General features: G+C 42.5%; 1 protein-coding gene across 3 annotated transcripts in view; it reads left to right on the top strand.

Moving 5' to 3' along the window:
- The window catches only part of ADGRL3 (adhesion G protein-coupled receptor L3), a 513,913-nt gene that overhangs the window by 371,409 nt on the left and 128,688 nt on the right, over positions 1 to 13,816 (top strand). For all 3 annotated transcript variants that reach the window (XM_087736050.1, XM_087736051.1, XM_087736049.1), the window contains exon 8: positions 3,092 to 3,172. In XM_087736050.1, the coding sequence (XP_087592176.1) occupies positions 3,092 to 3,172 (81 nt within the window). The remainder of the gene's footprint in view (positions 1 to 3,091; positions 3,173 to 13,816) is intronic.

The following is a 13,816-nucleotide window of genomic DNA, read 5'->3' as shown; positions in this document are numbered from 1 at the left end:
GGGGCTGGAACTGCAAAATTCACACAAAAGGGACTGGGAGTTGGCATGGCTTGGCAAAACTTGTCCTGTCAGTCTTTGCAACCGACTTGAGCTGCACCAGTGATTGTCCTGGTTTCAGCTGGGATAGAGTTAATTTTCTTCCTAGTAGCTGGTATAGTGCTGTGTTGTGGATTTAGAGTGAGAATAATGTTGATAACACACTGCTGTTTTAGTCGTTGCTAAGTAGCGTTTATACTAGCAAAGGACTTTTCAGCTTCCCATGCCCTGCCAGTGAGAAGCTGGGAGGGGGCACAGCCAGGACAGCTGACCCAGACTGGCCAAAGGGCTATTCCATACCATATGGCATCGTGCTCAGTATATAAACTGGGGCGAGTTGGCCACGGGGTGAGCAATTGTATTGTGCATCACTTATTCTGTATATTCTTTTATCATTATTATTATTATTATTATTATTTTCCCTTCCTTTTCTGTCCTATTAAACTGTCTTTATCTCAACCACAAATTTTACTTTTTTTTTTTCCGATTCTCATCCCACTGCAGGGGGGGAGTGAGCAAACAGCCGAGTGGTGTTTAGCTGCCGGCTGGGTTAAACCACAACAATGATATCAGCCTCAAAATCTTGCATTGGTCCATTGGGTAAAATTGTGTTTTTTAATGGAGTCAGTGGCAAAATTTGTAATACCATGAAAGCCAGAAGGACCACTGCCCTGATCCTCTGGTTTGGCCTCCTGACTCAGAGTTTTCTCTGTGTCCTTGTGTACCAGTCCCATTGCTAGAGCTTGCTTCAGGCACCCCGCCTTGCCTTCCTTCCCTCAACCCTCTCAGATGCCACCGTTGCCAATAACAGTAAAACCAAAGAAAAAAAAGTGATTCTGTTGATTAACAAGAAGGTTTACAAGGTATCTTGATTCTGAATGTATAATTGGGGCCACAGATAGCAGTGGAGAGCCTTTGTTCCTCGTATGGGAAAACTGTGATGAGTCTGAAGAGCAACTAAGCTGTCATTCATGACCAGAAAATGAAGCACAGCAATTGTTTGTGTTGCTTTTTTATAGAGGGAATATTAAAACCCAAAATCTGACTTATTAGTATTGCAAGAAGTGTACAGTCTAACAGAAGTCAAGTTTGATATTTTTTTGGAAGTAGTGTGTTTTGCATCATCAGCAAGTAGATAAAAGCTTTCTGCAACTTGTTTCATTTATCACAAGAGAGCGTTTGATGCTCCTGCTTCCTCCATATTAGGTAAAAGCTTTTATAAAACATTCATAAACTTTCATAGTTATTACTAAATTGTAATGAATGTCTAAACAAACTCGCAGATGTTTTGTAGTCTTTTATATACTGTGCATGTATCTTCTTTACTCCGGCCTAGGCCTTTAAGCCTGCAGAATCATTCTTTTTTGTATTTGGGATCACTTGGTCACTTGGGGAATAAAGAAGATGAAGGCAGGCCCTTCTGAGAGGCATCCAGTGACAGGACAAGAGGCACAAATTGAAATACAGGAAATTAGACTTAAACGTAAGAAAAAGGTTGGGTTTTTTTCCTGCAAGGGTGACCATGCACTGTTATAGGTTGCCCAGAGAGGCTGTAGAGTCTCCATCCTTGGAGATACTAAAAATCACACTGGACACTTACCATGGGCTCTTGTTGCTCTCAGGCTGGAGTAGGTGATTTCCAGAGCTCCCTGCCAACCTCAGCTATTTTGCATTTCAGTGGTATCTTTGATGCAGCAAATGGGGACCCTGTTCTATGGTTATAAGGGCACTGATCCTGCACATTGAGCAGCTTGGAGTAAGAGCAGACCTTCTGCCTGTTTCTGCTGCAGAATCGAGCAGCTATTAAATGATGACTTTTGCTCACTAATGACATCAAATGGATTTTTAACATGTAAACGAGAAGGGGAAAGCGGGGTAACTCATTATTAGCTATGGGTTTGCCTGAAGCAGATTTCCCATGTTAAAGCACTTAAAAGCAAATATAGAATTTACGATGTGTTGGTAGATTTTAAACCTGAATAATGTCCAGTTGTTGTAATGGCTAATAATGCAAATTATCTGAGTCAGCCTCAGCATAAAGCGGTAAATATATCCTGCCCATTCAGACACATTTCTTTGTTTTCCCCCCTTTCCCATTAATATTTTATCCCCCTGAAGAGATGTTTTCAACATATTATGTGCACCAGCATACTGTGCTCGTGGTATTCCTGGATGTCATTACAAAGAAGCCCAAAGACTGTATCGCTGCTCTGCTGCCTGTGACGCTAGCTTGGAAATTGCTTGGAGCAACAACAGCAAGTGTCAACAGGGAGCTGTATTAATTATTTGGAATGTGTCTCATAAGAGGAATCAACTGCTTTTATTGCAGCACGAATATTACTTGAAACGGGAAGGTTACTCTAACTGGTATCGTAATCTATGTGTCATTAACTTTCCATGTTTAGAAAAAGAGATTAACAACCCTGTAAATTGTTACAGTAAATAGATGAATTATAACAACATGTTTTTATTATAAATAGAAGTTTCTCGATATAGTTAGCTCCAAATTACTGGAGAAGAATTGAGTCTTTAGCAACTGGGAAACTGCATGGCGGTGCTGGGAACCAAAAAGCTTCCACCCAGGTGAAAGCAATGCCGAGCTCCACAAACTGATATCTGTGTCTTCTGCAGGTGCGAAAAACAGATGCAGTTGTACTTCATACCATGCTTCCTTCAAAAATTGCTGTGACACAGAAGTGCTTCTTCCCTCTTAGAGTGAGATTAACAGATCTAATGGGCTTGTGTGAAATCGGTAGTCTTTTGTGGCATACGGCCTTTTGAGAGAACATCATGCAAAATGTACGTGGTAGTGGTAAAGCAGGTATAACTAAAGTTCAGCATAGTCTGCATGGAAAAAGCAAAAGAAATGGGAGTGTTCTCAACTTTTCATCAGGTGTCTCCACAAAATGGAAGTTCATTGTGAAAAATGCACAATAGAACAAAATACTTGTAAACCTGTTTTGAATCCAGTGCCATAAAAACACTGTATGTTTAATTATAGCCCTGCTAGATCTCTGTAGGAAACAGTAGAACTAAAACACTTATTTGTCCACAGGGCAGGCTCACCATGGGCAGGTTTCCTACATTGCCCCACCGATCCACCTCGATTCGGATCTGGAGAGACCGCCATCCAAGGGTGAGTCAGTGATGCAGTCTCCGTGCACATGCATTGCAAACCAGCCATAGGCGTGAGCGCGTTATCATTCATTTTTTCACCCAAGGACGCTCTCGGGAGCAAATGCGTTCCTGCGAGAGAGCTGTATGAGAGATGACCGTGTCCCATGTGCCCCATTACGTAGCTTTGAACATACCATCTTGTTCACAAGCTATTTTGCTCTTCCCACTAGTTTACTTCTGCAGGGACAGGTCTACCTTAGGTCCTGCCCTCTGCCTTCCTCCTTCCCTTCCTAACGGCAGTGCACAGGCACGGGGGGCTGGTGGCAGGATGCAAAAAGGCAGATTTCAGCTGCCCCTCAGGTGAGTAAAGGTGCAGAAGTGGTTGTGCGGTAGTTCAGGCCTGGATTCAATCCGCGTTGCCGTTACTTGAGTTTTTTTGTAGAGTCGGTGAGGAGACATGTTCACTCTAGAGGATGACTCAAATTTTAGGTGAGCTGATTGCCGTTGGGAGCAATGCTAGTAGCCAATACGTGTGGATTGAGTCCAGAATAGCCTTGCTAAGATAGGTGCCTCTCTTGAATGATGCAAATAAAGTGATACGAATGTGAGCCCTTGATTTCTCTGCACCATTTGGAGGATCGTCCCCTGGCTGTGTTGTGATGAATGCCCAGTGTTTGCTCCTGTGGCCTGGGGAGATGGGCTTGGCCCCAGAGCAAGCATCCATGCTGGTGCAGACTTCTTACACCTCCCTTTGCTCCTTTTAATTAGGTTGTCGATATTCACGCAGGATATCAAAATGACCAGCTTCTCCTTCTTGGAATGGATAATAGCAAAGCTAAAATCAAACAGGTATATGGAGGGATTTCTCGGTCAGCTCCAGAAATGTGTATGAACATCAAACACGGGGAATGTTGTGGAAGAAGAGAAGGGGAGGAAGAGGACAGCCGAAGTGTGTCAGCAGGGAGATAGCTTAGGTTTGGGGTTTTTCCTTTCTCCTGCTCTCCAAACGGTGCTACACTGGCAGAAAGGGTACGGGACTGACCTTTGTAGTGATTGTCGCCATTCTGCCCCAACGCTGTAAGGCTGCAAGTATGTATTTGTGTGCACACGTGTTTCTCTAAGCGATTGAAAAATGCAACTTGCTAATGCAAGATTAGTCTGGATAGGCATATTGTCATTATGTAATATGAAAAGAAAGCTGTCTTCTAAATCTCACTTTGTTATCCATCTCTAATATTCTGGGACACAGAAAAACCTTTGTATCTGTGAATTGCAGCTGCAGTTGCAAACCCCGTTCCTCCAAATGGCCCGAGGACTTTGTGGGCTAAATGAAAGCATACTGTTAATGCTGTTGACATGAAAGGGTCCCTTAGTTTTGAGTGAGCTTTTCCACCGGCATCCATGTGGCTAGATCTGTAACTTGATCAAGTAAACATTCACTGGGTTTTTTCCCTTTGTAAGTGTGAATGTGTTTTCTTAGCTGATGCAGTAACAAAAACTAAGGAATTGACTCTTGCTGCACAGAAGCAGCCTCAGCACTATTATTCCTTGGTGGTTCCTCTTGCATCTCTGCAAGGTGGAACCTTGCGCTGGGTGATGGATCTTGGGTGTGAGGATGCTGGATTCACAGTCCTCTCTCCAAATCTGGTCTTGTCGTGAGTCAGGCTGGTCAGATACAATCTCCTGGCAGTCCAGAACCTCCATTCAGCTTTGAGTGAACTACCCTGAGATTTGACACGTGCATTTGAGATTGTCAGCTTCTTCTAAGCCACTCCAGTTCTGTGGTAAAATTTACTACCTTGCTTTTTTAGCAGAGCACTCCGGTAAGGCAGAGACAGTTATGACTTCCAGGACTTTCTTGCTCAAGTCTGTCTTTGATGTTGGATGTGATGATTCAGAGCTTACTTAGAATAGGTCAATGTAAATCCTTGCCATGGGGTCTGGAGCAGCCTATGGAAGACTCAAGGACGCTGGAACAGCAGCAGCCAAATAAGCTGTGCCTTGCTTTCTCCAAGATAAAAGAGCTAAAGACTGAGAAAAATCTTCAGTAATCTGCCGTTCGTGAGGGCATAGCTACCTCTGCAAGATGAATGGCACTGCCACCAGGAGCGGGGCAAAGTGGGTCAGGCAGAACAGTTGCAGCACTTGCAGAGAAGGTAAAATGGAGTTTATCCAACATAAACTGATACATTAACTGCTTCCACCAGGGCCTGCACCTCGCCAGTTGAGAGATCTTAAAGAAAGGGCTGCTCAGGGTGGAAGGACTGATATTACTGCTGCTGTGCGCTGGTAAAAGGACTTGAATCCCCTTGTGTGACTCAGCAGGAGAGGGCCAGGGAGGCAGCCATCTCTGAAGGCATCAATCTATTAGCTGGTGACTAGGGGGTTTTAAAAACGTAGTAATTGGTACTGTCTCCTGAGGGAAGAGCAAGGCTTTCCTCTGGCCCTGGGATCTGGGACGCATAGCTCTACTTACGCGTCTGCTGCCTCATTTCCAGCCTCAGTGCCCAAAATCCATTAGAGCGTTGTAATAGTCATGATTTTTTTTTTCCTAAGTGTGTGAGGGTTATGAAGTTTCTTTGTTTGGCCGCATTTTCTGACACCTTAGGACATGCTCAGGTCATGTTCCAAGCTTCATGCCGTAACCACGAGAGCTGTTTTAAACAAAGGAGGCAAAAACACCTCTATCCTGAAGCTCTCGTTGGTTCTCCACATTTTCAGTAGCTGGAACTCTAAAAAAAGAGCAGCATTATGACAGTCGTCATAAACCACTAATGCTTTTGGCTGTTGCTTTGATGCTCTTCATTTCCCTTCTGTATTCCCCCTTGCACTGAGCTGAACACCAGGTGCAGGTCAATGTTGCACTTAGAGTAGCAAAAAGAAGAAGCCACCATACAATTTTAATTGTAATAAATGGAAATAGAGGCAGGGCAGGGATATAAAAGCAACTTTCCTTCCCATATTATTAAAAAGCGATACAGCTTTAGTGCTCCTGTGGGTCTATGCAGTTGCAGTTCTCAGCTGGCAGTTTTATTTGTAAGTGCCTCTTCCTTCTCCTTTTTAAAAATTTTATCACTGGTGACATTTACACACATTGTTTATGCATGCAGGGCATTTTTACCTGCCTTTCAGTGTCCTGATGCTAGTAGTGAATAGAGCATAAACTCCAGTAGTTTACTAGTACATTAGTGTCATCGTGCATTACAGGGTAATTACTCTGAGCCACTGCTCTGTACAGTAATGCAGTAATGACACTGTAAATCACTTAATAGAAATGAGGCCCTGAATCAGCATTATTTGTCAAGACAGTTCTTATTCCCCACCCCCTTTTTAAGTTGAGGGTGTTTTAAAATTAGTTCCATATACAAAACACTATTAACCATTATTTTTACACCTCCTCTCAGTCTAACGATCCAGACGTGATTGCATGATTTTTACGCAACTGTCTACACCATCCATATGCAGAATAATTCCAGAGGGTAGCTGAGACCTCAGTTTGTGATCTTATAGACTGAAGATTAAACCTGTGTTTAAAAATGGATCGCTGGTTACTGACAATAGCAAGGAGTTTCACAGATGAGGGTGATGCTGATATTCTGGCTTAGAAAGGGATTTTATGGAATTATCATATATAGCAATGAATTAAATTTAGCATTTGGACTCAAATTCTTCCAGGTACTAAAACACAGCAAATAAGTGAATTAAACTCACAGAATCGACACACTAAAACTATTTATAAAGCTTTATAGAGGCAGATTTTAGCATATATGTGAAATCATATTAAACATGAAATATATGCCTGGCGTTTAAAGCTAGGCAGTCTGAGGAGCTCTGCTCCCTTGTTGAGCGAGCATTTTGCAAAGGTTTCCTTCAAAGTTGAAGCTCAGGGAGTAGTTGTCTTGGAGATTGATACGCTTGAAGTCAGTACATTTCCAAAACATGAACTGATAGGCAAAACCACGTATAGGTCCCCAGTTCTAGAAATAAATAGCAAATAAAGGAGGGATGGGAGGTTCTCACCCTTCTGTACAGATTTCTCTAGGCAGGGAGGTTGTTTTGTCCCCAGTTAGGGCACTGTGGGGTTTTTTCCCTGTAAACCTCAGTTGTGAGGTTCAGGCTCTGTAGATGCAGAATCTCTCCCTACCCCTTGGGCAGTATGTCAAGGAGACAGCCAAAGGTTTAGCTGGGTTTTTCCCCTTTCTTCTCCAGCTCAGTGGCATGTCCCTTTGTGCTTTCTTCCTTCAAAAGCTGGATCCATTCTGCCATTTTTCTCCCCTTTTGCATTTGCAACATCTGAGGGAGAACCATTCCTGAACATCAGAAGCACTGTGACATCTTTTTACCAAAAATAGAGCAGGTTTTTGGATGCACACATTCTGGGTCTTTTTTTTTTTTTTTTTCCTCTCCCAAAGGTCCCAGAAAGGGTCAATGGCTTTGCAGATGATGTGGGAGATCTGACAGCCAGGCTCATTGCACAGCCCCGGTCCTCCTTCCCAGCTCCAGAGAAAGGGGAGCGCCGGGCAGCAAGGCCCAGTGGCTCTCCTTGCCTTAATTCAAGCCGACACACAGCATCATGCATCCCATGCTCGCCAGGCCCTGAGACACCAGCTCTCCTGCCTCTCCCTCCCCAGGTCCAGCGCTACAAGAGAGGTGCTGTTCAGCAGTCCCTGCTCTGAGCCAATGGTGGGCAGGCACCTCCTGTTTCCAGGCTTTTTAATTTTCTGCTTGAGTCCCCCTAGGAAAGCCATTCCCTCAGCTCAAGACTCCTTTACAATGTCCCTCTGCTTCTTTCTGAGGTCCCGCTTTTACTCATCCTGCTCCTTCACATTAGAGTTAGTTACAGCTATATGTTTCCAGCTTCTTAAGGCAACATTATTTTCCTGCTGTCCTTCAGGCTAATTCAATGACTTTGAGCCAAGAGAGGATGATGCACTGGATGCTGGTTGGGGTCCCCCATGCTCGGGACCCTTATTCCCTTTTTCTCTATGCAATGGTGGGGTGCTCTACAGTGTCCTGCTCTTCCTCAGTCATGTACAGGGTTTTCTTCTTTGCTTTTGCTCTGTCTTTTCTCCAAGTATAACTGCTCTCAGGGCTTCCCCTTCGCAACTGCCCTGAGCCCATCAGAGGATCTCACTCCCTCCGACATGGGGTGTGAGCGCTCATTGCTGCAAGCCAGCAACACACACACAACGTTTTCTTGTCCCATGTGGCTTTTCAGGTAAGCAGAGTATATGAGGCATGCAGGTAACTGGTGTTGCACTGGTTGGATGGGAGATGACTGTTCACCATACCTGCACGGTCAATGGAAAGGTTTTGCAATGACTATGAGCTTCACATGTACTATGAATTTTCAGCTGCCTTGTTTTGAAGAAGTCTGTACAGGTTCGTTTGTTGGGTTGCTTTGCTGTTTATTTATTTTTCATTTGAACTCTGCTTTTTGTCATGATGGGCAGACTCATTTAAAGCCCTCAGCCTCCAGGCTGGAGATAAGCCTTCAAACAGCTCAGCGTGGCGACAGGGTGGGTTTTGGGCAGTGTGGTAGGTGCGGACGCAGGAATGCATTGCCAGGTATGGAGCTCGTTTGGGTTGTGAAGACAGTGGAGGGGTGAGCTCTGATATAAGGATGCGATGCTTTTCTCAGTGTTATCCAGAGCACTCCAAAAACCTGCTGTTGTGGCTCAGATCCATACCAAAATATCCACCTTCCTGGACTATGCTGATTTACCTGAAGCGCGCAGCTGCTTTGAACATGGGCCATGCTCAGTATTTATTAATTCCTCGTTAGGTATCATGGGTGGTGATAACTAGTATCCTATCCGGAGTAGCCAGAGCTCCTGGAAATCTTGCAGCCAGCCTGCAGTCCTCTTGTTTGCTTGTTATCATCAGCAAGGTCCCGCTTTACATCCTGTAGCTATCCATAGTCAGAAAGAGTTAATTGCATGCCGTTCGCAGTTTTCTTTTTTACTATGGTGTTGAACTGTTGCTCTTAGTTCTTTGGAATGTGTGTTTTAGTTGCAGAGGGGCACCTCAGGGCATTGCTGTTTATTTATAAGATAACAGCGTTTGCTCTAGCAGAAAGCCGGAGCTAACAGAGTCTCTCAAGGAGGAGTGCTAAATCCTGTATACTGGTGGGAACTGTTCAAAGTATTTACACTTGAAAATATTCAAGGAATTGGGGGCGGGGGGGGGAGCAGTCTGAGTGATGTTTAACACCTTTTCCATTATTCCTAGTCATCTGAAAAAAAAAAAAGAAAAAGCACTTTTTAACTAGCTTTTTTTTTACCAGCTAGCTGCTGCCTTGTAAAGGAGTTTTGCTATGGAGATCAGCATGAACTGTGATTTAAAGATGCCTTGAAATGTTATTCTTTGTAGGCTGTTTGAAGCTACCATACAACCTGATAAGCTCAAAATGGACACAGACATCCACCCAGGAGATTCTTTCGACAGTGGGTTTCATTTTCCGCTGTACTGAGTTGTGCCGCTCGCCATCAGCGGTAGAAGTTTTCACCCACCTGACAGTGGCAACAGCTGGAAAGCAGAGTCAGCTATGGTGGTGCACCCTCAAGCATCACTAATCTAAAGTGAATGTCCTATTACCAGCTTGAAAAAAAAGCTGTTGAACCGATTCAACGTGGAAAAAAGAGCGCAGTGCTGTATACGGCATGAGACCCTTCTCAAACTTTTTTTTTTCTCCTTTCTGCCAGACTAATTTTTGGCTACACTTCTCTTTCTGAAATATTTATAGGGCAAATAACTGTTTTAAATGAGCAGATGGGGGAGACATAAGACAAGCTGTTAAATTAATAAACGTGTGGTGCTTTATCAGTAAGGGAGCCCATTTTGGCATTTCTTCTGGATGATTTGTATGGCCTATCACCATTGCACCTGGTGCAGGGACAAGAAATGGGCACTTAATAACCAAACAATGTGCAAACTCCTTCCATTATAACTTCATTATGTCAGATATAATCGTCTATAACTAGATGTCAAATACATAATTTATGTCCAGCTCCCCTGTGGAATAGTGGCCATATGAATGAATGGCCCCATTAATGGGAAGGAGCTTTTACTGTAACTTTTCCCCTCCTGGAACATGGTCCATTTTGTCATCTGGTATTAATTCTGAATCATTTCAGGGCTGCAAAAAAATGCCTGCTATATTTATATTTGTGTAATGGGAGAAGATGGCAAATAAATCATATGAGAGATCAAATTTCAGATCCGCTGATTTCCTAAGCCATACGCCTCTTTAAAAGACAATAGTATCGGTCTGCAGCACTTTGATTGAGAGGCATGACTGGCCTTCGTTTTACCTGTCCGGAGACAATAAAAAGGTGTATGATGTGAGGAAACACTTTCTACGGGAGCCCTCTGGCACAGTCGAAGAGCTTACCTCCTGGAAAGTCTTTATCTGCCACTGCAGCCATGCTGCTTGCGTCCTTCGCTATATGTTGCATCTTCTCTCGAGATGGTGCCTATTTATAGAAGTGCTCCATGACATACGTGATGAAGGGTGTCATCATCACCTGAAAGGATGAGCGGGACATAGTATCCCAGTTGTTCTGTGGATATTCACAAATGAAACAGGTACAAATTGAAAGGATCAGGTTGGCATGGGTCCCTTTACAAAATGCCTTTTATACATTTTTATGATTTAATTTTTTTAATATATGGCCTTGTTTGGGGGTTAAAACCCTGGTGGAGAGCAACTCAATACTCTAAATCGAGGAAGGCGGTTTGTTAGTAATACAGCTAGGAAGCCACCTCTGATATAACACTATTGGTCTATTATTGGTATGTTACTTAATGAGAAGACGTGTTTTATTCTGTTGCAGCTACAGGGGTAATATTTGTTTTATTCTTCCTCAGGTATAAATCTGGATGAAAAATTATCCAGTTAACACCATTTATAATAGTACATGACTTCTTAGTGTATGATAGTTTCCCATTGCCAGTACAAAATGTTTTTAAGACTAGATAATGAATTGTATGTTTACATAACAAAATATTAAAGTTTCCTAGACTTGTGACTTGGATTTCTCAGTGGCATGTATGCTAAAATATTTGCATATTTGCAAATTTTGGTGGAATATCATGTTACATCTGTAGCATCTTCTCCTGGAAAACATTTTCTTTATTCTTTTCTTTCCATTCTTTTCATTTTCCTGTGGTTGTTATTTTTCACTGTGTGTATGATGTATTTAAAGAAAGCAGATCACCTTTACAAAAGAAATGTAAAAAATGTAAGTTCTGGTTTAAGACAAGTTAGAAAAAGCAACTGATAAAGACCTGGGCTATTCAGTGGTGTAGTCTGGCTGCCTTCCAATAAAATGTAGAAATATTTTACTACTCAATGAGCAAGTTTAGCGTGCTCTCGTTGAAGTTCATCAGACTCAAGCCGTGCATCTCTAGGAAGGCATACAAGCAAATCATGTTAGGCTCAGACGTACTGCTGTTGACAGCCCTGAGTCGAAGAGTTTTGTGTTCAGTTGATGGCTCTTCAGCTGTGCAGTGGGATTTTCTGTAGGTAAGCACGTTTTTTACAGCACTTGGCTCTTGGAATCATCTTCGGTTGAATCAGAAATTGTTGGAAATTAGAGATTTCCACCAGTCAGTGGTTTGGTGCTGTTTGGGTTTAGAGCCTGCTTTGGCCCTTGAATTTCCTTAAAGCAGATTGTTGAATTTTGATTCTTCCCTTTGTGCATTGTTTGTTACAGAGGAATCCTAGTGATGTGATATAATCCATTCAGAGGGAAATTTGTGCCCATGAATTGGGTACCTCACTCTTGAAAGGCACTTTTGGAAATCCCAGCCTTAATAAATGCATACTAAATACTGATTTACAGATAAACATTATGGAGCCCTGTTGCTAAGATTGTAACTTGGCTCCTTCATAAGAGGCCTCATGATTTAAGTCTTTCAGCCAAGTAAATTTGGCTTGATAACTGCAATATTCACTCTGAAGACAACGACTGCTATCCTCTAGCTCCAAATGGTTTGTTATTGCCTTGAAATTGGCTCGATGTAGTTCATTCTCCTTGAGAACTCACAAGAAGCAGTATTTAAAAGATCTTGATTGCTTTTGAGAAGAGATATTAAGGTTGGTTCAATGTAATTATAAGGGTTAGAGGGCCAGCATGCATGAGGGTGCAACAGCCATGAGGCTGTTGGCCAAGGAGCTTTCAGGGATGGAGAGAACCATCTGGACTTGGGGCAAGGAGAAGACTTTGCCCTTACCCAGCTGAGGATGCTGTTCTTTTTGCAGATATGGTACACAAGGAGTCTTATACAGGGCTCTAGATTAAGCATGTTAATTTGTAGCAAGTATATCCCTTGTTTCTCTGCAGCTGTTTTTTGGAGAAAATTGCTTTTGCTTTCTTCATTTAAAAATGACCACAGTTATGGATGCTCTCATGGCAGTCTCCCCTTTAGATTTTCTCTGAGTCCTGGTTTCATCTTTATTTCATTACGAGCGCTGCTTTGCACAGATGTGTGTGTATGCGTGTCTGTATTATGCCCACAAATTTAGTAGTAGACATGCAGCAAAATAATACTGTTACTGAGTAAACAATTACGTTTCATTTTCTGGAATAAAAGGGAATGTGTGCCCATAAATCTTCTTCTAAATAATCTGTGTTAGAGAGGAAAAAGATGAGGTTTCTAAATTCATGAAGGCCCTTCACAGTGGAATCCTGTGTGGCACTGAAGTGTAACAAGCTTATTTATATTTTATTGTGCTTCTAGATCAAGCTGCATTATTATGGGCTGCATTCCCCTGACAGTATAGCTGTTGCTAAGGAAGAGGTACATTATGTTAATATTTTGTGATCATAACTATGCAAGCTGGGTTCTGTACATTGAAGAAGTTAAAGGGAGGGGAGAGTGAAGTTAATGCACCATTTTGATTAGAGCCTCCATAGATTGTCACTCATATTTAGAGGCAAAAAGTAAGCTTGAATTTGGGAAGAATTCACACATAAAATGGGAAAAAAACAAACAATTGAAAGAATTTGTTCACTGGACTTTAAAATTGCTCAGCAGTAGGGATCTGGAACTGGTGCTACTAAGAGGGAATCTGGCAGAAGCAAACCGAATGCTTTTACCAGACACGTTCAGTGAAGAATTTCTCAGCCTTCTCGTGCCTTAATATGTTTTGACCATGTAAACAGAGCATTCATCCTTAATTCCTATTTCCTGACCATTTCCAGCACTGGTGTCTATTATGTGATTTCACTACCTTCTGATTCATTTAGGTTGATTCACTAAGAGCCTACAATCAAGTAGTAGCCAGCACAATACATAAAGTAAAATGGCAACATGATGCATTAGCTTCAGTGTATGGAGTAAAAGAAAAGGCCAGAGTCATGAGCAAGATGCTGATGTCCATACTGGTTATTTTAAAAAATATGCTCTACAGACTGTATTGATGAATATTATAAAAATGTTTACACAACAAGTAAAATAAACAAGGAAAGATCTTGGCATTCCTCCTAAAGGAATGTTCTGAACTGAGTTTCCCTTTTCAAAACTGTTTTCTCATTAATACTGCTGCCAAGGCATGAAGCAGCCATGAATAGGGAGGACTGGATGGGTAGGAGCTTGCCTCAATTCTGGCATGCCTTGCATCTAGCTGATTTGACCAGAACAGTGTCCTCATGATCCA

This window comes from Nipponia nippon, unplaced genomic scaffold (genome assembly GCF_047370975.1).
Source record: "Nipponia nippon isolate SJK-2023a ecotype South Korea unplaced genomic scaffold, ASM4737097v1 scaffold_6, whole genome shotgun sequence".
In the NCBI taxonomy this organism is placed as follows: Eukaryota; Metazoa; Chordata; class Aves; order Pelecaniformes; family Threskiornithidae; genus Nipponia; species Nipponia nippon.
This window is presented reverse-complemented; position numbering and strand designations above follow the sequence as displayed.